The following is a 22,320-nucleotide window of genomic DNA, read 5'->3' on the forward strand; positions in this document are numbered from 1 at the left end:
AAACAGATATAGGGGGACAGAAGACGCAGTATGTACCTCCCTGCCCACCATGGGAGGTCAGGAACCCCACCCAGTTTTCCATGATTAAAAAAGATATATATTTTCATACCATCTTTATTTATTCTCTTTCTTTTCTTTTAAAACATAAATAATGTGTCACACGTTGACGAAAAAAAAAATCAAATATAACACATGACAATTCTAAACATGTCTGATTTATAAAATAATTAATGTTGATCGTCAAGTTTAAATATTAAAACAATAAATATAAAAGCATTTGTCACAAGGTGATACAAAAATAAAATAGCAAAAGTATTCTGAATAACACAGGCCTGGCATTATAAAGCTATCCCAGTGGATAACATCCATGTTATCCAATTCTATCAACCACAGTCGTCCACATACATACACAATCAAATACTTAAAACAGTAAATATCATTAATTCCATTATTTTGTTATTAGGGTGCTTATGACAATTTAAGATTACTTCAGCTCCAGTAAAACGGGAGATGATTGAATGGATGGTTAAAAAGTAAAGATATATTTTATATATATATATATATATATATATATATATATATATATATATAAAAACAAAAACCATGAAATAATAGTGCTCAACTTTTGGATAAAAGGAGCTATTTATGGACAGTTGAAAGATAATTAATTCCTGATAAGAGCAACGCTCGATTACAACGTTGTAGAAGTCAAACAATCTTAATTATCTTTCAAATGTTTATATATATATATATATATATATAGTTAAGTATAAGATGTGCTGAAAATAGCAAGACAAGCAGATTGGTTCAAATAGATAATACAGTGCACTCTGGATACGCCAACTTGCTTAAGTCGATTTTTACCCAAGTCCATTTTTTTTTCTTAGTCTCTCCCCCTTCTTCATATATAACATTAGTAAAAAAAAAAAAAAAACTCCACACACGTCGATGTCGCTGAAGTCGATGTTCTTATCACTCATGACCACAATAAAATCACAAATAAACAAATATTTCCACTGGTTAAAAAAGCTGCCAGTAAGAATTTTCATTGCTTAAGAATATCCGCGAACGATTGGCGCACACCGATGTGATTTAGGTGCTTTGCCTGGTGTCCGTGCTCAATGTACATAAGTAGTATCCAATAGAAGAAAAATTGACGATCTATCATCAAATGTATAATATAATTAGCTTTTTAAAGTGTCAGAAAAGTGTGGACAAAGAATATCAACCTTTGTCCACTCTTTTTTTTTGAAAAACGATTTCAATTCAATATTGATCATTGACTAAGTTTTTCCGACTATTTTTCATTATTCAACCACGAGAAACGGATGAAAATGACATTTTTATCCATAGTTTTTCAAGATAACTTCATTTTGGAGTACTTTTGTGGTGAACGCTATGAATATAACCTTTTGGCACTAACTCCCACTTAAATGCTAAAGAAGTTCCTTTTATCAATAAATAAAACCTTTGACGATGCATTAGAGCCCAATGCTCTACAAAGTAAGAAAAAAAAAAAAATTCTGCAAAAGAAACAAAAGGAACTGTAAATGTGGTTTCCGTCTATTCTAAGACCCCTAGAAAAAAAAGTGATAGCAAATCCAAATCTGTTTGTTGTTTTTTGTTTTAAGGGTTTTACGGCGCTTGCAACACATTTAGGTTATATCAGCGCCAGTAAAAAGGAAGAAAATGGGATAGTAAAAAGTTATAGAATTACAATTGAAGCACCCAAGAAAAAGTAAGACAAAGGGGAATTGAGAACAAATAGGGATCAGATGTAGATTCCAAGAGCATACCACCAATGTACTTAGTTTGGGATCATCTATAAGTCTCATCCGGACACAAGAACAAAATCCAACAAAGAGGAACACACTCAAATGCTTACATTATACATTAAAAAATAACAAATATACTAATACATAACAGAGAGATGATTTACAAGGGAAAAAATATCATCTCCCAAAACAATAACTATGCATTTGACTGTTTCCCTCCTAGCCAGGACTCCGACCAGGGCCAGGAAAAAAACTAAGTAATCTCATTCCAAGACAAAGACAGAAAGCATGTTGGAAAACAGATATAAGGGGATAGAAGACACAGTGTGTACAAATCCAAATCTCATTCTGGCACAGAACCAGAAAGATGCATGGAAGGGAACAGAAGACAGTAGAAGAATGACATTCTTCACCCATCATAAGAAGCCCTCTCAACTATTCGAACAACCCCAAAGCAGACGGTGTCAATATATAACATTGACAAAATTCGAAACGAGCACACAGCAAATATCCACATGTTCGAACTACCACACATCAAATATCATCAACATTTTGAATAAACACACATCAGATTTTACAAATATTCTGAACAGTCACATATCACATACACGCACGCACGCGTGTATTTTAAAAATCCACACAGTAAAATTTATCGAAATTATGCAAAATCACACAAACATGATATCATAACGCCAGTTCAAATAATATAAAGCCCTGATAAAACCAAGTTAACAAATAAAAAACAAACAAAAAAATGTTTAAAGCTAAAATTGGCCAGTCTATTTCAATGCATTGTCTTCATCAAAACAAAAAAAACATTGTCTTTTGTGTCATGGGATAATTCATTTACCTTAATATTCAGGCCTAAGAGTGAGTGAAAAATTGTGGAGAGAAAAAAAAAATCCATTCTAAATAACTTCCTGCCTCAACTCGAAAAAGCTGATTTGTATTCTTGCATTTTTCTCTGCAAATGGCAACCTTATTAACCACTGTGACACAATATCCCCCTTCCTAAAAAATGAATCTACTAATGACCTTAGTTCACCTATCCCTCCCCATCCCCACACCAACCTTTCCCCTACCACACCCTGACCACCCACCATTTCAATCAGCTCAATTTTCGTTCAATCTTTATTGCCGTAACTAATGACATCAAACTGTAAAATATTTGGAAAAGAGGCAAAAATAAATTTGCATAAATATCTTTGGATTGTTTTAAAAAAAACAACAACAAAAAAACAAAGGAATAAATACATCGATGATTATGCTGTTAATTATAACATAAAATAAGTCAACATCTTAAATATAAGTACTTATATAATGAGTGTTTCCAGTTACCTCCCCTAACCCATACAAGTTTTTTTTTTGAGTATTTGATTGAATAATGAATAACAATGGATCTCGCCTTCACTTATAATGTCAATAGCAATGTTACTAATCTAATATGATCGTCACTGTTAACTAAATGCAATCAGAATCGCTAATCTAATATTTTTAAAAATAAAAAAATCAACAATTCTAGTTGTGATGATTAAAATCACGGATTATATGATTTTGAATAAGTCCCCTGATTACCTACACCCAAACAATAAATAAAGAAAACTCAATGACAATTTGTCCACGGTTTAAAACGACGTCTCCCATTCTCTCTACACTACACACATCATTACTAGTGTTTCTATTAAACACAACCACAAGAAATCCTGAGTGAAGAAACTGATATAAACGGATTCTGGATTTCTCCACAATCAATCCGTTTTGGGTCTGGACCCTTCACCACCACCGACGACTTTCCTTCTCTGAGAAAACATGTGAAGGTAAAGTTGGGGGAAAACTGTGGACATAGGAAAAATAAATAAAATAAAATAAATGAACTCAGCAGAACTGTGGAGATAGGAAAAATAAATAAAATAAAATAAATGAACTCAGCATAACTGTGGAGATAGGAAAAATAAATAAAATAAAATAAAATATATGAAAACAGCATATTGCCACCATTTTCACCATGATCAACGCACCGCACACAATCAGGTCTGTTAAAAAGTAATACACAAAAATGAATGTTACAACTTTTTAAAAAAAGAAAAAAAAAAAAAGAACAAAATACCAAACAGGGAACATTCCAGGCTCAAATCCCCTCTTCAGCTTATAACGAAAACAATTAAAACATAAATACATCACATTTAAACCAGATAGACAGCAGAAAAATAGTTGGCACGCCCTTTCTGTAAATAATAAGAATTTGGAAAGTGTTTGGTGTTTTGTTCAGTTTTGAGCCGTCTCCAAGGATTCCACTTTGCACTGCCTGGGCAGAACTCAAACCTGTGTTATAGCAAAAGACCACAAAGCGACACACCCAGTTAAGAGGGGATACATATAAAACACAACCCAAGAGTTGCACTGAATAATTGCCAGTGAGTTTGGCTTAGACTTTTTTAAAAATCAGAATTTTTACTTGACAATCAGGTTTTTCTCTAATAAACAGTAATTTATTAGTTTTTTCAATTATTCTTGTATCTCTCTTGATCAACATGTACCTATTCGCAGGTCTGACATCCCAAATTACAATGGGTTCACTGTAATACATTCCAACCAAAGCAAAATATTGTCCATTACAATAATGTTAAAAGAATCCTATAAATGCATTTGGATATCAGACTTGCAAATAAATTCACTTCGGTCTTGATACATGAAAATAATGAAACATCAAGAAATGAAAGACTTTGTCATGAAACTCGATATATACCAGGAAATGACAATGCAGACAGACTAGCCAGACTCGGATCAACACTTTTACAACCATCAATTCCAGTATCCTTAGACACAGGGAAAAAAATAATCAAAACAAATAAGAGAGAAGAATGGATGAACAGTTGGGCAATGAGCACCACGGGTAGATGTATGTTTTCCCATATGACCACTCCTGTAGAGACGGATTGCCTAAATAAGCTCAGAAGACACCAGCAAAGCATCATCTTTCAACTAAGAACACAAACAATACCGCTCAACAACCATTTAAGCAAAATTACAAAAGACACATCCCCTTCCTGCCCCCTATGTCAACACCCCAATGAAACAGTAACACACCACTTGCTTGAATGTCAACCTCTTGAAGACCTGAGATGCACATTCCTCCCACCAAATCCAAGCATCAGTAACACACTTTATAGTCACCTGGAACAACTACAAAAGACGTCTAACTTCTACGTCATGGCACAAGACCGAAGGGCTAGAGCTCAGGTGGTCGCTGGTTCGGATAAGTAAGTAAGTCATGAAACTCGATAGAAAAATGATATAAAAATTTTCAAAACATCCAAAGGCTTTCAGATTAGTCATTATTACATGTGTATCATCAATAAAACAAATCAAAGAAAAATATAGGATTTTAAAAGACCTGCCAGGATTACTACTTACACCTAAAATTCTCATCCAGACACAAGCACAGGTCCCAACTAAGAAGGACACACTCAAATGTTTAAAAATCATATATACTATATGTAAACAAAACAATACAGTGCATAACAGAGAGATGATTTACAAGGGAAAAAAATCATCTCCCAAAACTCGAACAATACATTTGACGGTTTCCCTCTTAGCTAGGATATCCGGCCAGGGCCAGGACAAAACCAAGTAATCTCATTCCAAGAGAAAGACAGAAAGCAAGAGGGAAAACAGACATAGGGGGATAGAAGACACAGTAATTACCTCCCTGAGTGAGTAAAAACTAGCAAAAGTCCTGGGATATTAAAAAAAAGGGGGTTGGTAGCTCTGCTGCAACCTTTAATTGGATTCAATAGTCTGATGTCACGTCGCCCAGCAACGGCGAGCAGCCTGGTTCTAAACAAAGAAAATGGGTACTTTTTATTCTTCATGCTGGCTAGAACTTTTCATATGTCGTGTGATCAGAATGTATAAAAGTCAAAACATGATCACATTTGTAATGTTTTACTCCTCGTCTGAGAAATATATCATAAGGGCGTCCGCCATTGTTCCGATAGTTTAGAGTCAGTTACTAAGTTACCATGCATCATTACGAGGGAAGTGACTTCATGACTGTTGTATTACATCAACTAAAATGACTTACTTGGAATGTAGGAAACCATGATGGCAATCAGGAAATAATAATAGTTGAATGAGACATTGTACTGGTTGGGAAGGTCAAGGCTATACATTCCAGACTTCTTGACAGTCGGCAAGGCAGCGTAGAATGCCAGCATCTCCCCCTGGTAGATAGGACAGAGTATGATGATGATGATAAAACAGTGATGATGATGTTGAAGATGATGATGATGTAATAGCTGGATTTTAGCACGCTATCTGGAGAAGCATAAGAAGTATTAGAGCAAGCTGAAACTAAAAGGTTATTAGTTCGTACAATAAGAAAATGACAAATGCAATTTTAGGGCACCTAAATCGAAATAAATGTATTGAACATCTTGCTCTCACAGGAAAGATAGAAGGTAAAAATAGTAAAGGTAGACCAAGAAAAACATATTTGAATAGTTTGAACAGCTGGGTGACAAAGAAAGAGAACAGTAATATTAGTTTTCTGAGGTTATCTGACCAAAGAGATAAATGGCATATCATGATCACCGATATCTGGCACAGACTTGGTATTTGAAGAAGAAGAATCTGGAGAAGCAAAAATGTGTGCTAGAATCCAAGCATGCCAAAATCATGACAGGTAATGACTGATTAAATGGATAAAATTCAATACACCCAGCCCCACAGTGTCGTATGGCAGAATGAGCTGCTGGAATTCAGCATGCTAGAATCCAGCAAGTACTGTAATGACGATGATCTGGTGAAGATGGTGGAAAGATGGTCAAGGTTATAAATGTGATTGCTGCTGTGGTGAAGGTGCTGGTGGTTGTTATGAGACTCTGGAAGTCGTGATTGTAAGAATAGGATTTACATTGTCAAATTAAAGAATGTAATATGATAGCAGTGATGACGTGTAGAGTTATGTGTACTAGAATGTTTTTTCTGGTCAAATCGAACTATGACATTTCTAGAAAAGACTACAACAAAACAGAGAAAGTTATAAGGAGAAATAAAGTGTCTGTAATTATTTCAAAACTTGTTTGAAATTTTCCATGTCCTGTAAAATATACTTTGATCATCTTAACTCCATTGTACTCAAAGATAAATTTGAAAAAAAAAAGACTTGAATGACGATGATGATGATGAGACAGCGTGGCTCAGCTGTATGGTCTTTTCTTTGCACCAAAAAGGTACTGAGTTCGAACACCCGCAGCCCTGGGTGGCCTTGAGCAAGTCATCTCGCCCTAGCTCACTTTCATTACTGATGACTGCCCTGCGGCGATTGCCTGGGTCTTCCCTTGAAATAGACCCTAGAGACAAAATTTCGGCGTGGGGATGAATAAAGGGAACTTTATATATTTATTTATTCCTTTATTTATAAAAAACAATTTGATGTCAACTTCAAGAGGCCCTCAGCACTTACTGTAACTCCAATGGGATAGAGGATAATGAAGAAGGTGTATCTGTGGATGGAAACAAGACATTTGAGAATTTGACAACAGTTTTGGGTTGAGTCATTATGTAATGTACAAAAATGATTATAACAGTAACAACTTCATAAAAGAAACACGGAATGTTACAGACTCAAACTCCTTTTTCAGCCAACAACAAAAAGGTAATGAGTTGGATCACCGGCAACTGCGCTGTGTGGCCTTGGGCAAGTCACCTAGTCCTAGTTCACTTTGCAGCGCTGCGGCTGACGCCTGGGTTATTCCAGTCTTCCCTTGGAATAGATCCTAAAAATAAATTTCCCCTTGGGAATGAAAAAAGGGAATTAAAAAAAAAAAATTTTATCCCATCAAAACCAGATGAATATTTAGATTTAACGTATTGTTAAACAAAAAAAAGCAAAGATATTGATCACGACAGAAAAATCACATTATTGGAACAATAGAATTCAAGAATAAGTAGTAGTAGTAGTCCTTCAGAGCCATGAGACCCACGGAGCCGGAGTTCATCCCAGTTTCTACAGCGTGAAATGGACAATAGCAATTGCTTGCTCCCCTTTGGATAGGAAACTAGTCTATCGCAAAGTACTTTCCACCAGATCAAGCAGACCCAGCTACCCAATCACTGCTGGGTAGACATAGGGGTCAGAAAAAAATCCCAACTGCACACGGGATCGACCTTGGTCCTTTTGTGCGTGAAGCGAGTGCTCTACCAACTGAGCTATCGGGACCCCCAGAATTAAAGAATGAACCTCTACAAAATCTCTTTTTTCTGTCACTTATTATTTAACAGGAAAGAAAAACAAAAGCTCCATGCCAACAAACATTTCAAAAATTGATCTTCCTAATGTTTTGGACAATATTTGTCAATTCACAAACCTTTCCATCCATCCATATATACATAAATACATACACACACCCATTCATAAATCCACCCATACATACATAAATCTATCTATCCATCCGTCAATCCACACACATACAGACATAATCTAATAATAAAAATTCAACCCAACCTGCACCAGATGAGCCCGTAGGGCACAGACCCTGGCAAAAGGCTGAAGAAGTAAAAAGAATATCGGATGATTTCCGTGATAGTCCAGGCAAACAAGAACAAGGCCACATGGATGCCGACCTGAGCCTGGGGAAGATAAAACACCCAAACATTTTATAAAACAGGATGAAATTCCAGAATTACCTCAACGAATTTCCATTTTTTTTTTTGGATGAATAAAGTTTATATTATTATTATTTAAATAAAGCTCTGTAAACCTCATAGCTACCAGTGGGATTTTTTTTTTAAAGGGAGGAAAACTATATGAAAATCTGGAAAAAGGAGGAAATCTATAAAGTATTAAAAGATATAACATATCTAAAAATGGAGCATTCCATGATCAGCAGCCCACATAAAATCAGTAACATTACCAGAAAACAGTCTTTCATGGAAGAGCCAGATCATTTTTTAGAGGCATTATGATTATGTGCATAATGGCAGGAATCACAATCAATATCCAAAAGATGAGGAACCAGTTTATCAGAATATCGGAAAATAAGAGCAGATAAACGGAATAGGGTAAACCCACAAATTATCAGACATCTGGTTGCTATGAGAACTGTTGGCACCAAAAACAGAATAATAATAATAATAATAATAATAATAATAATAATAATAATAATAATAGTAATAATAATGTACTGGATTCATCCAGTACGAAATTTTTGTACAAACAAACAAAAAAAAAACAACATTTGAGCAGTACTCACTAAATGCATTGAGAGTGCTTTACAAGGGGTCCCAAGCCTTAACATATAGGGCAATACATCACGCCTGTGAAACACTAGTCCAATTTTTTTTTTGATACAGACAATGCTGTTTGTTTGTCACCAGGCAGGTACTCATGTTACACTTGATTACACTGAGAGTGTGAGTAAAGAGCCTTTTCCAAGGATTCCATTTTGTGCCAATCAGAGAAGGGCTCGAGCGAGGGACCTGTAAATCTGAAGATGACTGTCATACCACCAGACCACAAAGCCGCAACTGGTTATAAAAGTCTGCAGTTATATTCAGAAAATAGCCAGAGAAAAGTAATGTCACAGAACAACCGACTATACTAAATTAAATAAAATTGAGCTTTTATATTGCACAGTATCCACTAAACGTGCTCAAACTCAAAGCACTTTACAGAGGGCCCATGGTAAACAGCAACATTTAACATGTAGGACGGGACTTGACGCCTGTTAGGCGATATTACATATTTTTCGACAATGCTGTTAACGACCATGTACTCATTTTACACCTGAGAACGGTGAGAGAATGTGAGTAAAGAGCCTTCTCAAAGGACTCAACTAAGCGCTAAGCAAGGCTCCGATCCGAAAGCGAGTGTCATACCACAAGACCACATAGCCGCACATATATTTGAATGAATGCTTATCATTGGGCACAAGGTGATTGTAACACGATACATGACATTTGTAAGACGTACCGCTGGAACACTCCAGACAACTCCCCACAGCAAGAAGATTCTGGAGTAAACTTGGAAGGCAGTCAGAACCCAATTGGAGCGCACCATGCCGGTCATACTATGGAATATCTGACAAAACAGGAGGCATTAAAAATCATTGATGGCATTAATGCCAGGTCTTATAATATCTCAAATTACGTAAAAACAAAAAAAAACTTGAGCTTTTATATAGCGCAAAATCCACTAAACGTGCTCAAAGCGCTTTACAAGGGGTCCCTGGCCAACAGCAACACATAACATGTAGGACGAGACATGACGCCTGTCAGGCGATATTACAAATTTTTGGGACAGAGACAACGCTGTTAACGGCCAGGTACTCATTTTACAGCCGAGTACGGTGAGAGAATGTGAGTAGAGAGTCTTCTCCAAGGACTCAACTATGCGCTGAGCGAGGCTCGAACCCAGGACCTTCAGATCCGAAAGCGAGTGTCATACCACTAGACCAAATAGCCGTACTGATGGTGAAAGTTAAGAGAAAGGGATTGACTTTTTAACTCACTCAACCCTAACACCGACTTTATCCGTAGTTTACTCGGGTTACTATTTACCCCATGCCTATTTATTACATTTTTCTGAGACAAATTATCAAAGCTAATTATCTTAGTTTTTACATGTTAATGATAGTTGAATAAAACTATCTATGTACATGCTCATTTTTAATACATTTTTTTCCCATTTTGAAAAGTAGCAAAAATCTCTAGGATTGAGTGAGTTAAGGCACTCTGATACTCAAAGATAGCAAGAAACTTGGATTTGAGATGTCAATTAACTACAATTAAAGCCATATCAGTTTTTATCATCATATTAATGGGTTTATCTATATATTATGGACAATCTTTTCAAAATTGATCTTACAAATGTTTTGCCAGCTTGGATAGACATTTAATATCAGTATCAGCAAAAAAATTTTAAAAAAAAAAAAAAAAAAAGAGAGAGAAAACCCCCCCAAAAAAAAAACAATTTATGCCCTGAGTAGGGTCCAATGACCACCCCCTGTATTTAACATAGCCGTAGCCTTAAATGGGGTACGAAATCAAGACTTAAGTAAGGCACATTCACATATTACTTCTTACACAGCTATGTATAACATCTATACCAGTACATCTATAAAAACTGAATTACCTCTAACACAGACTTGTTTAGGCACTACCCCTAACACAGCCACTAATACTAATACGTTTCTATTTCCAGGTCCAAATGAAAAAAAAAAAACTTATAATTAAGGCATTACCTCTAAGACTGCAGCCGTCTGGCATATTTTGAGGATGGGGGCTGCAGCAAAGTAGACCCTATCAGCTGACTTCTTGGCCACAATGTCATTGATGATGATGACCAACAGGGCCAACCAACTTGTTTAAAAGAAAAAAAAATATATCTATTTACAGTTGCATCTCTGTAATCACAACACCTTAGCGCCTAGCTACAGTCGAGGACGGATATATTAGCATCGTCGGGACTGCGCTAAAATGGCGATATAAATATAAGCGTGATGTCGATATATCAGTCATTCCTAAAAAAAAAAAAATGAAAGGGAAATAATAACAAGGATAATCAATCCTGATGATTTGATGGCCTTTTAAAAGGACCTATTTTGAAATTTATGACAGTTCATTTTATTTGACTTTTAGAAGTCTGTTATTGTGGTCTGTCACTGAAGGCCAAGACTACTTTTATGGACCCTCATCTGAATCCATATTGGCAGCTATGGCATCTTCTATTGTCGAGTTGTATCGAGACTGAATAGCAATAATAGTGGCACTGACCGTGCATATATAATATCTAGAAAGCTGTGGATCAACACTGCATATAAGTATAAGAGAAATTGAGAAATAGTTTGAAGCGCGGGGGAGGAACAGTTCTGGTATCATTTTAAAGAACAGAGATCAAGCTTTCTTTTGGTGTAATTGGCATCAATGTAGGCACATTCTATAAAAAATAATAATTTGATAAAAGTGACGTCATTTTAAAACTTTAGTGATTTTTTCTCTAAATTGAGAGAGCAAAAACTAAAAGGAGGCGTATCTTCATAATTCATTCATCTATGTCTATGCCAAATTTTATCAAGATTAAAGTGGGAAAAGTATGCTTAATTTTGGTCGCCAGTGATCAACCCTCATTTCTCCATGCCAGCTAAAGCCCCGTTTCAATCAAAAGTCAGCTTGAGGCTGTCCAGTGGGGAAATTCCCAGTCACAGATTTTTAGCTTTTTTCAATGGTAAATTTTGAGTAGTAAAATCATCTATCCTAGATCTAAAAGTAAGGCATCATATTAAATTGCTTTTAGTGGCCAAACTAAATAATTTTTAAAATTATCAAACTAGCTACCTCCTGAAAATGGGTACTTTCGAAAAAAAAAAAAAAAGTGATCCCTGCGAAGCGGAGTAATTTTACCGATGTTGTGTTAACCAGATGTTTTATTTTGCTCAAGATAAATAGCAGCCAATTTTTTACGTTGTCAAAAAAAATAAAATTTTAATGCAATGATTCTCATGAAAATGATGGGATATAAATATTACATTGCGATGCCACATGCATTTCAGGTCTGATAACCCAAATTGTTATGGGCTCATTGAATTGTTGTATTGGAAATACTCTCAAACTAAAGCAAAGTATTGTCATCAGGCATGCTAATAAGTACACATCTCATTGCCTCACAATGGGATAGAAATGCATAAAGTTGAGAAAAATTAACATAGACGGTTAAAGTTAAAGCATGGATTTTGAAATAGATTATATTTTCTAAGCAAATTACCCTTTAAGTTGGATGAACCCATATTTCAGAAGATTTCAAGGGTCATAGTTTTGACCCTGTCAGTCAATCATAGTGAAAATGGGAGGCCTTCCGAAAGCTCCTCATGCTAATGGAAACAACCCAAATAAAAAATAAAACCTAGTACCTTTAACTAACCCTAATAGGAAAAACAAACTATCTAGCACCTTTACTAAGACATAAATAACCCTAATAGCCTAATCGAAAAAATCTTCCGGCCTCGAAAACCATGGCCACTCCGCATTTCATTTATGCAGTGGCTGGCACACCCATAAACTGAACGTCCTTGTCGGGAGCCAGCTTCTCCCATATGAGCCAAATCAGAAATACCCAGGGGTTACGCTGGACCACAACCTTACCTATTGGGTACATCTCGAAAGAATTGCTCGGAAGATAGAGAAACTCTTCTGAGGAAGCTGGCAGGGTCAATTTGGGGTGCTAGTCAAGCACTCCTGAGGACGCCCGCTTGGCACTATGCTATTCCACCACGGAGTATTGCGTTCCAGTATGGGGTAAAAGCAAGAATATTGAGAAGGTAGATGTGAAACTTCGCAAGTCCATGCACATAGTGTCAGGAACACTGGCAACAATGCCTAGTTCATGAGGCCCGATAATGGCAGGAATCCAGGCCCCCAATGACCGGTGGGAGACAATTACAACCAACTGACCATTAAGTCAAAGAGAGAGGGGATGGGAATACCCCTCTCAAGCCCATAATGGACGGTGCCCCTGTTTGGAGCCAAGAAAAGTGTTGAACGTGATCTCATAATAATATAATGTTAATGAGGTAACTCCTACTTAACTTTGCTCATTTTGTTTATTCTAGAGGTTATGTCCCTTAGACCATTATACACTGATTGAATATATAGTTTCGATTCTCATTGATCCATTATTTTTTATTGTGCTTATGATGATACTTTTCCTGTTGTTGTTCCCTTGCAGGACAAGCAAGAAGTCCGTGCCTTTTCAGTTAAATTTATGATCGAACGATCAATCCCTACTGTTTGTATTTTTATTTAACATCAATATTGTCAATATGGACAAGCCAACTATACAATAAGTCCTGGCAAACCTTGTACGTAGCTTCCCTGACTTTGGACAGAGCTGCATATACGAGATGGAAGTCAGTTAGGACGAATTCAATCCCTCAATAGCACGTTCACTACATCAGTGAGGACTTGCCACCTGTCCAACATGTACCCGTTGTCCTTACTTGTAGTAACTAGGCACTTTGATAAAATTTTCAAACTCAAAATATCTTAATTTGACCCAGTCAGGGAGATGGGACTTGAAAAAAACATAAAATTTGATACCTTATTTGTTTCTCTACGACTTACAGTTCCAGAGTTATTTACATTTTTCTGTTGAAATTTTTTGTCAATTGTACAGAGAGAATCTGTGATCTCACTGCTGCCTCAAAACCAGCATCTCGCGGCTATCGGGAAATTTTGAGTTTTGCAGTCAACATGGCCCACTTATTGTTTTCAGTAATTTTGTTTCAATTAAAAAATAAATGGCAAGTGTTAGGTATCATTTTATAGGTCAGAAAATAAGCTTTATTTTCATATAAATCATTTTCATGTATGAAAAGTATGGAAAAAATTAAGGATAAATGAAAATGGAAAAAAATATGAGATTTTTGTCAAAAAAAGTGTGGTTGATGGCGGGAAAAATAAAATGAGCGAGTGTATCAATTTTGATGAAATTTGGCAGAGATGTTCTTCAATTAATTGTCTATCGATGTATGAAGTATAATTAAAATGTATCCATAATTTTAAAAGTTCTTAGAAGTCAAAAATTGATAATTTTTTATTTCAATAGATTTCTGAGAAATACAATCAGGAATCAAGAATAAAATATACCGTAGGAAAGCTTGTTATGTGCCCTTTAAAATGATACCAACATTAGTCACATAGGTTCACAAATAACGCCATGGTGACCAAAACAGTAAAGGGCCAAAAATAAAGTTCCAAAAAAACGAGTTTCACCTTACAGTGAGCCTATCGGCGGCCACTGGACTGGAGTTATCAAAGTGCCTATAGTAACGAGCCCTATACCGCAGAGCATCCGGTTGAACGGTGCTTTGTGACGAAGCTTCCAGGTGGGTTTGCGACGGCGCACTAATGCGGTACGGAAATTGCATCCTGGCTCGATCATTATAACATAGTAGAGTCTAGTATGAGCACCATTAGAAGCTGCTGTTCGGCGGGGACCACTTTTTTACGAAAGTGAAAGTACCTGTGACTGTGAAAATGCACATCACTCTTACTTCTCTCGAGTCTATATCATATTCATATCCTGTTCACATTCATTCATTTTGGTCTATTTCAATTTCCGACCATCATATATTATATATTAGTATGTAAAAGTATAATAAAGAAAGAAATGTCTTTTCTAGTCTTGATTATCACTCCGCTGCCTGTTGATTGATGTTGTCGGTGGTGACAGACTGTTCACTGCCACTGACAGTCACCCTGTGCTTCACTCGTGAGAGTGATAAGTCATTCTATTGTGATGCAATATCAGGTCTTGGACTCACCCAAGCATTTGGCTAACATTGTAAGCAATCAAGTATGTTGTGATCAAAGCTGAGCCACCTTTCTCTTCACGTTTGGGTCGTTGCGAAGAACTTGGAGGAGTTGTGGAGGTCGCCATTTTGGGTCATTCTCAGGGTTGCCAGATCATTTTTGAGTAAGAGACCAAACTAGCTATAGCAGGAGGCCAGATTCATCGGCAGGAGGCCAAATACCACCAAACCCACCTTAGCCTCGCGAAAACTCTTTAGATTTGTTAAACAATTTATTTCCCCCATTTTTTGAAGAAGAAAAAGAAAATTAATTTAAAGGAACATTCGCTGTACTCACCTTAATCAAAACACCATTTCGCCATTGCAATTTGTCACTAAATTCTGTACATTTGTTGATATCGTTGAATTTTTCCTTTTAAACTTAAACAACATCATAGGTCACATTCTTGAGTTGTAATCAGCGCAACGAGAAAATGATGAATAATTGACTTGAGACTCAGAAAAAAATGTCACATACAACCGAATTATCACGATGGAAATAAAAAGTTCATTCTAGAGGTCTACACACCTGGAGAACTCCTCAACAAAAGTAACCTTTTTACAAATTAAAATGAATTCAACAGGCCCGTTTCAACGAACCAAGAATCCATTATTGCTCAGCATTTTCTTCACTACTACCAGTAAATGTGCTCGATCCCGAAGAACACTCTTCGTTCTGGTTGTACATGGCAGCTGTAAACAAATTAATCATTTCTTTCGTCACTTGGAAATCCACACAGCATTGCTTTTTGAAAACAAATATGGGCATTTTGGGCGCGATTGCGTGATAGCAGAGATTCTATATTATAGAAGTATTAGCAAATGAAATATGTGGCGTTAGCACGTGTTGCATTTAGATATTTAGATTGCCGGTGAGTTCCGGAAGCCAAATAAAATAAGTTTTACCGGTACCAAAGTAAAACAATATAATGGGGAAAGTCAGAGGAGGCCAAAAAGTTGGTTACAGGAGGCCAAGTGGCCAAACCAAATTTTGGGAGGCCAAATGGCTTGGGAAAAGGCCAAATTTCTCAAATTTGGCCACCAGGAGGCCAAACTAGCAACCCTGGTCATTCTAGTCGGTAAAATTCGGTTGTTGTTCGGGTTCAAACTTCAAAGTTCACTTGTATGTAACGGAAAGATACGAAAACGAAATTATATTGTTTCATACAAAATCCAACGAATCAATCAAACTCTGCCAGATAAAGCATCAATCGAATATTTTTTTAAAAGAGCAATTGTGAAAAAACACAGGTCATTACTCACATATATTATATGAATATAAAATAAGCCACACCAGGTTTATTTTGTATGATTCCTCGAAGTCCTGCTTTTTGTTTAATCGAATGTCAGTGATCCGGAACTTGAATGTCTTCGCAACAACTGCACCAACTGACTCGCAGACAACCGTATCAAAATGGTAAAGAAACATCAATTCTAATGTTTTCCAAACAAATCCAGCCGTTGATTTCGGATGATCCGAATGTTACAATCATAGTCTTCTTATGTCTGTGTTTCACGTGTTCCACCTAAAAGTCAATATTTGCGTTTCTGTGAAATAAGTATAGCCTTTTGTCTGATTAGTATCACAAAGCGTCATTAGCAACGGCCGCTTCTCTTTTTAGTGCATGGTTTTTCTCTTAATGCTAACTTCATCACCGAGTCAAATCCGACAAAAATCCATTTTAATAAAACACACGAGACATTTCTTCAATTCTTAGGGGATTTTTTAATGAATTAGAAGTCTCTTATTCGACGAATAGTAGAGAGGCGCGCCTAAAAAACTGCCCCTAAAAATGATGATGTGCACCCAAATTAGTTTCACTTTGACTTTGTTATTTTGAAAGAGGAGACGTCTTCATCAATAAATCCATTCAAAATATTTTCATATTAAGCTCAGTCTACTACAAAGATATTTTTCATTGCTCTCTTTACTCTGGTTTAGAACATGTTTTTAGTGTGGTTTTGGGGTCATGTGGTACACTCCTGGTTTGAATTTGACTCCTAATAAATGGGCAATGCAAAACAGAGTCTTTGGAATTTATTATTAACTCACATTCTCATTCTCTTAATCTTTTAACTGATTGGTGTCAAATGAGTACCTGTCTGGTAGCAGCACTTGTGTCTGTCAATAAAAAAGAATTGTAATAAGGCTAGCTCCTTACACAAACAATATGTCTCTCAGCTTGACCAACTCCATTTTTACCCAGGACTATCCCGTCTGTTTAAGAGTTTAAAAATTCCTATCAAGATATCTTAAATCCCGATTTCTTTAATTTACCTTTTTTGTGTTGTTTTTTTTTTTTTATGGGGGGGGGGGGGGGGGGGGGGTTGGTGTTTTTTTTAATTTTGTGTTTTTTTCTCTTATTGAAAGGAAGCCACTTGATATTTCTAAAATGATATTTATTTACAGATGGTCATGGGGTTAAGTTGGCATCAATTGAAAATCTCTCTAGTTGGAGGAGGAGTCAATCGTGTGATAGATTTATGCAGAACACAAAAGTAGCTAAGTCTCGGGTTGACTAATTTTTGACAAGTTGAGGGTCATGTTTATCAATTGATATTTGAAATAAAAGATATACAATGGACGTTTTAAAAAGTAATTTATCAGTACAGGAAGATTATTCTATCATGTTTTGTTACTTTTTAAAATATAAGAGTTATATCAACTCTTTAATCCACCAACTAAAACATTATTTTTTAATCTTATCAGGCTGCAGAAGTGGAGGAAGTCATTAAACGTATCCGTAGCCACCGCGGAGTCCAACATCTGATGATTATGAATAAAGATGGTAATGTTCGTTGTAATATTATTGTTAGTATAAAATGGAAATGAGGATTTAGGAGTTAAATTTTACAACAGCTTTAGAAGTTAAATGGATTTATGTCATAAGTCTCTTTAACCCTTGATACTCAACAAGAGTCCATGTGCATGATAATATTGAAATAGATAAAAAGGTTAAAAACCGCTAGTAAATTTGATGTTTAGATTATTTAATTTATTTGTGTGTTGAAAAATTTGTTATAAAATGAAATGAAGATTGGCTTAGAATATGATAAATATAGATGTGTTTTTAAAGTCTTTACATTGATTTATCATGCTTATCGTGCTTTGCAGGCTTAATTTTTTCTCCCAAAACTGCAATTTTTTGTCATTTTTTGAGTGACATGAAAAAAAAAAATAATATAATGAGAGTTTTTATATAGCGTAATATCCACTCGAAGTCTCAAAGCACTTTACAAGGGGTCCCAGGCTAACAGCAACACTTAACATGTAGGACGAGACATGACACCTGATAGGCAATATTACATTTTTTCGGACAGAACAATGCTGTTCATGGCCTGTTACTCATTATACACCTGAGTATGGTGAGAGAATGTGAGTAAAGAGCTTTTTCCAAGGACTCAATTATGCGCTGAGTGAGGCTCAAACCCAGGACCTTCCAATCCAAAAACGAGTGTCATACCACTAGACCACATAGTGACCACATAGTCGCCCTTAAAGAGGAAAACACTTGGCTTGTTTTTATATTATGGATGTGACATAGCAGATTTTGAAAGTCGTCTCCTCGTATTGAACCAAATTTTCAACAGGACATAATGCTGGACCTAGTGCTAAGTCTGTTATTGTAAAAGACAAGTTTGTGAAATTTTTATTTGTCTCTTCTCTCAGCCTATTCAAAGGTCTTATAAACTTTTGGATGATATACATAGATTAGACTGTGTTCCAAAATTGGGAATGCTTTATATATACACTGCCACATCCCTCTACAGGGATGCTTGTCGTTAAACTAAAGCCAAAATATGATTTTGATTACAGGTCTTTGGGTTGCAAAATACTCTAGTCTAAGCTTTGCTCTAGAAATCTAACCCACGTGTGGCTATGTGATCTTGATGGAAAAGGCTCTTTACTCACATTCTCTCACCGTACACCGTTAACAGCATTGTCTTTGTCCGAAAAACTGTAATATCGCCTAACAGGCGTCATGTCCTGTCCTACATGTTAAATGTTGCTGTTTACCAGGGACCCCTTGTAAAGCGCTTTGAGCACATTAAGTGGATATTGCGCTATATAAAGCTCAATTTTTAAAAGCTCAACCCCCTCCCTTTTTTTATTTACATTATTTATATTATGTTGTTATTTTAAAATGTGCTCTCCTCATTAGGATTGCCCTTGAAGATGAGTATGGAAATGAACCCAAGCACAGAGCAACAGGTGAAACACATCCATGAATTGGCTATCGCTGCCAGGCGGATGGTCAGAGACGTTGACCCTACCGATGACCTACTTTTCTTGAGGACCAAATCGGAAACAGAGGAAATCTTAATCTCTCCTGGTCAGTAGAAAAACCGTTTTGACATTCTCATGTGCCTTAGTCAACCCGTAATACTTTTATGCTCATCTTTACTTCATCATTCTTTTTTTTTTATTTTTTTATTTTGCATTACTTCATACAATCTACCCCATCCCCCATCCCCCTTTCCCAAGATCTGGAATTCTTCTCCACACACTCATTAGATACAGAGTTGAATCTAACTCCTATAAATGGAATTGACAAATTGTGGTGTTAAATGGAATTTATTTATTAATAATAATAATAATAATAATAATAATAATAATAATACTTTATTTCATCCCAAAAAGGAAATTTTTTGTACAGACGTGTTATAATTTACACATAAGATAAAAATACAATGGAAATAGGATGTATATATATAAAAAAGGAGCAGCTCTATAACCAGAGCTGCGCTTTATAATATGAATAATTTCAACACTGTAAAATAGTTAAAACTGTCACTATAAATTGAAAATTGAAAAGATTGCAAAACAAATAAATTAATATTTATATTTTTAAAAAGTAAAAATGAGAAATAATTATATAAAATGATTATTGCTTGTTGTTATAAAGCCTAATACTGGACGGCAGAAAAGATTTTCGGTGTCTCTCTGTTTTCGTTGAAATAGAGAAAGGGCGACCACTTCTTTCTGACATAATAATTGATGGTCTTAGTGGATGATACTGGTCATTTAATATTTTAGTTATTTTATTTATACAAAATTTCTCGTATAAAAGATCTACATCGTCAACATCATTTATATAGCGTTTAATGGATTTTTTAATATTTGAATTTATTTTGTTCCTTTCCACTGTTAAGCAATTGCCTCCCCAAGCTGTTATACAAAATGACAAAACACTTTCGATTACTGCTCTATAAAATAATGTGCAGAGGGTTTTATCTATTCTAAACTGAGAGAGTTTTGATAAAAAATATGTACGTCTGCACATCTTATGCCTAATTATTTTCAAGTGTTCATCCCACTTGAGCCTGTCATCAATCGTTACACCAAGGTATTTGTAGTGAGGAACTCGCTGGACGAATTGGTCCTTTAATTTTAACGGTTCTATCGGTTCCTTCACTCTCCTAAAGTCAATCACTAGCTCCTTTGTCTTGCTTATGTTAAGCTCTAGGTGGTGGGCATCACACCAAGACACAAATCTATCAATTTCTTGCCTATAAGCCACTTCGTTGCCATTTGTTATGAGGCCTTGAAGAGTGGTGTCATCTGCAAACTTTATTAAAGGTACACTCAGGTTTTGACTTCTACAGTCATTCGTGTATATTGTGAATAATACAGGGGACAATACACAACCTTGAGGAGCCCAGTATTTGTAGTTATACAGGAAGATTTGTTTTGTCCTAATTGAACATATTGTGCTCTCTCCGTAAGAAATTCGAGCACCCAAGCAATTATATACTTGTTTAAATTCAGACTAGTCAATTTTTGAACAACCAACTGAGGTTGCATTGTATTGAACGCTGAAGAAAAATCTGCAAAAAGCAATCTGCAATAGCTCCTAGCGTGATCTAGATGCCTGTAGATGTTGTTTGTAAACAGCAAAATGGCATCCTCTACGCCACGTCCTGGTTTGTAAGCAAATTGATGACTATCACTCAATGGCATAAACTGATTCCTAATTTTAACAAGAACAAGTTTTTCTAAAGATTTCATGACTATTGAAGTCAGTGCAACAGGTCTGAGATCGTTCATAGTTTCAAGTTTTTCTTTTTTTGGAACAGGAATAATTTTTGAAGTTTTCCAAATTTCAGGGATTGAAACGCATTGGAGGGACCAGTTAAAAATATGTGTATAAATGGGGAAAGCTGGTGGGCACATTCTTTTAATAGTCTTCCTTTCATTCCATCCGGCCCAGCAGCCTTCCTCTCGTTTAGTTTCGAAAATACGAATCTCGTTTCCTCTTCACTGACCTCAATAGTCATTTCATCTTCCAAAGCCCTGTCTAATTTATGTTTTTCATTTTCAATATCAAATTTGTTTGCTGTGTCGAAACGTGAATAAAATTTATTTAAAGTTTCAATTTCGATATCTTCTGATATAATCGTGGGCTTTGGATTATAGTTAACAGCAGTTTTAAGCCCCCGCCACGTGTCCCGTATATCCCCAGAAGAAAAGCATTTTTCAATTTTATTTTTGTACTTATCTCTACAACTAGATATTACCCTCTTTATCTCTTTTTGTTTTGTTTTCAGATCTTTTTTGTTTCCACTAGTATAGAGAGTTTTCTTTTGGTTCAATAAAAGTTTTAGATCTTTTGTTATCCAAGGCTTATTGTTAGGATAATATTTTATTTCTTTTTTACAAGACACTAGCTGTTCACAGAATTTTAAATACTCACTCACACAGTCATTCAGCTCATCCACACTATCACATGATTCGATAAAAACATTCCAGTCAGTGCATTCAAAACAACCACGCAAATCTTCACACACACTTCCATTCCACATCTGTATACTTTCCTTTACTGGTTTTACAGGTTTAAAAACAGGGCGGTAGGTGGGGAGTAGCAAGAGCATGCAGTGGTCAGATAAACCTAATGGGGCACGGGGTAAACATTTATAACTATTTTTAATATTACACAGGAATAAATCTAATGTTTTTTTGTCCCTTGTCATTAAATGTATTAATAGGAAATATCTTTAAATCCTTCATTAAAAAAAAAATATACAAATAAGATTCAATTTATAAAATATCTACTTTGGTGTCAGAGTCTGAACTTAGTTCCTGATTGTCAGTTTTTTCCTCTCCGCTTACTAGAATCAGAAAAATCTGTAAAAAATCTGAAGGCCAAGGTCAAATTAAGGACTCATGATTATAAGCCAGCAGATTTTCTAAATAA

At 35.7% G+C, this 22,320-nt stretch overlaps 3 protein-coding genes across 3 annotated transcripts in view; 1 reads left to right on the forward strand and 2 right to left on the reverse strand.

The window, feature by feature from the left end:
• Nucleotides 1-22,320, reverse strand: part of LOC144957036 (uncharacterized) — a 326,762-nt gene that overhangs the window by 216,534 nt on the left and 87,908 nt on the right. The window lies entirely within an intron of this gene.
• Nucleotides 901-15,233, reverse strand: LOC144956986 (very-long-chain (3R)-3-hydroxyacyl-CoA dehydratase 2-like). Its single transcript, XM_078887882.1, has 7 exons — nt 15,098-15,233; nt 11,021-11,138; nt 9,751-9,858; nt 8,284-8,408; nt 7,243-7,282; nt 5,860-5,998; nt 901-3,609 (listed from the first exon to the last, which is right to left on the reverse strand). Exons 1-7 carry the CDS (start codon nt 15,211-15,213, stop codon nt 3,524-3,526), a joined length of 732 nt encoding a protein of 243 aa, XP_078744008.1. The 5' UTR covers nt 15,214-15,233; the 3' UTR covers nt 901-3,523.
• LOC144956988 (dynein light chain roadblock-type 1-like) overlaps nt 16,454-22,320 on the forward strand; it is a 7,871-nt gene continuing 2,004 nt past the window's right edge. The window contains exons 1-3 of the mRNA XM_078887884.1: nt 16,454-16,541; nt 17,835-17,913; nt 19,288-19,458. Coding sequence (XP_078744010.1) covers nt 16,539-16,541; nt 17,835-17,913; nt 19,288-19,458 — 253 coding nt within the window. The 5' untranslated portion in view covers nt 16,454-16,538. The remainder of the gene's footprint in view (nt 16,542-17,834; nt 17,914-19,287; nt 19,459-22,320) is intronic.

Source organism: Berghia stephanieae, chromosome 11 (genome assembly GCF_034508935.2).
Source record: "Berghia stephanieae isolate SIO BIC M18660-M18661 chromosome 11, UCSD_Bste_1.3, whole genome shotgun sequence".
In the NCBI taxonomy this organism is placed as follows: Eukaryota; Metazoa; Mollusca; class Gastropoda; order Nudibranchia; family Aeolidiidae; genus Berghia; species Berghia stephanieae.

What these genes read in the sequence shown, in the direction of transcription:
- LOC144956986 (XM_078887882.1), bottom strand. Translation starts at nt 15,213, where the DNA reads ATGGCGACCTCCACAACTCCTCCAAGTTCTTCGCAACGACCCAAACGT. An exon ending in TTGTCTGGAGTGTTCCAGCG is followed by an intron (nt 8,409 to 9,750) that starts GTACGTCTTACA and finishes TATCTTCCCCAG; the next exon opens with GCTCAGGTCGGCATCCATGT. An exon ending in TCTATCCCATTGGAGTTACA is followed by an intron (nt 5,999 to 7,242) that starts GTAAGTGCTGAG and finishes CCTATCTACCAG; the next exon opens with GGGGAGATGCTGGCATTCTA.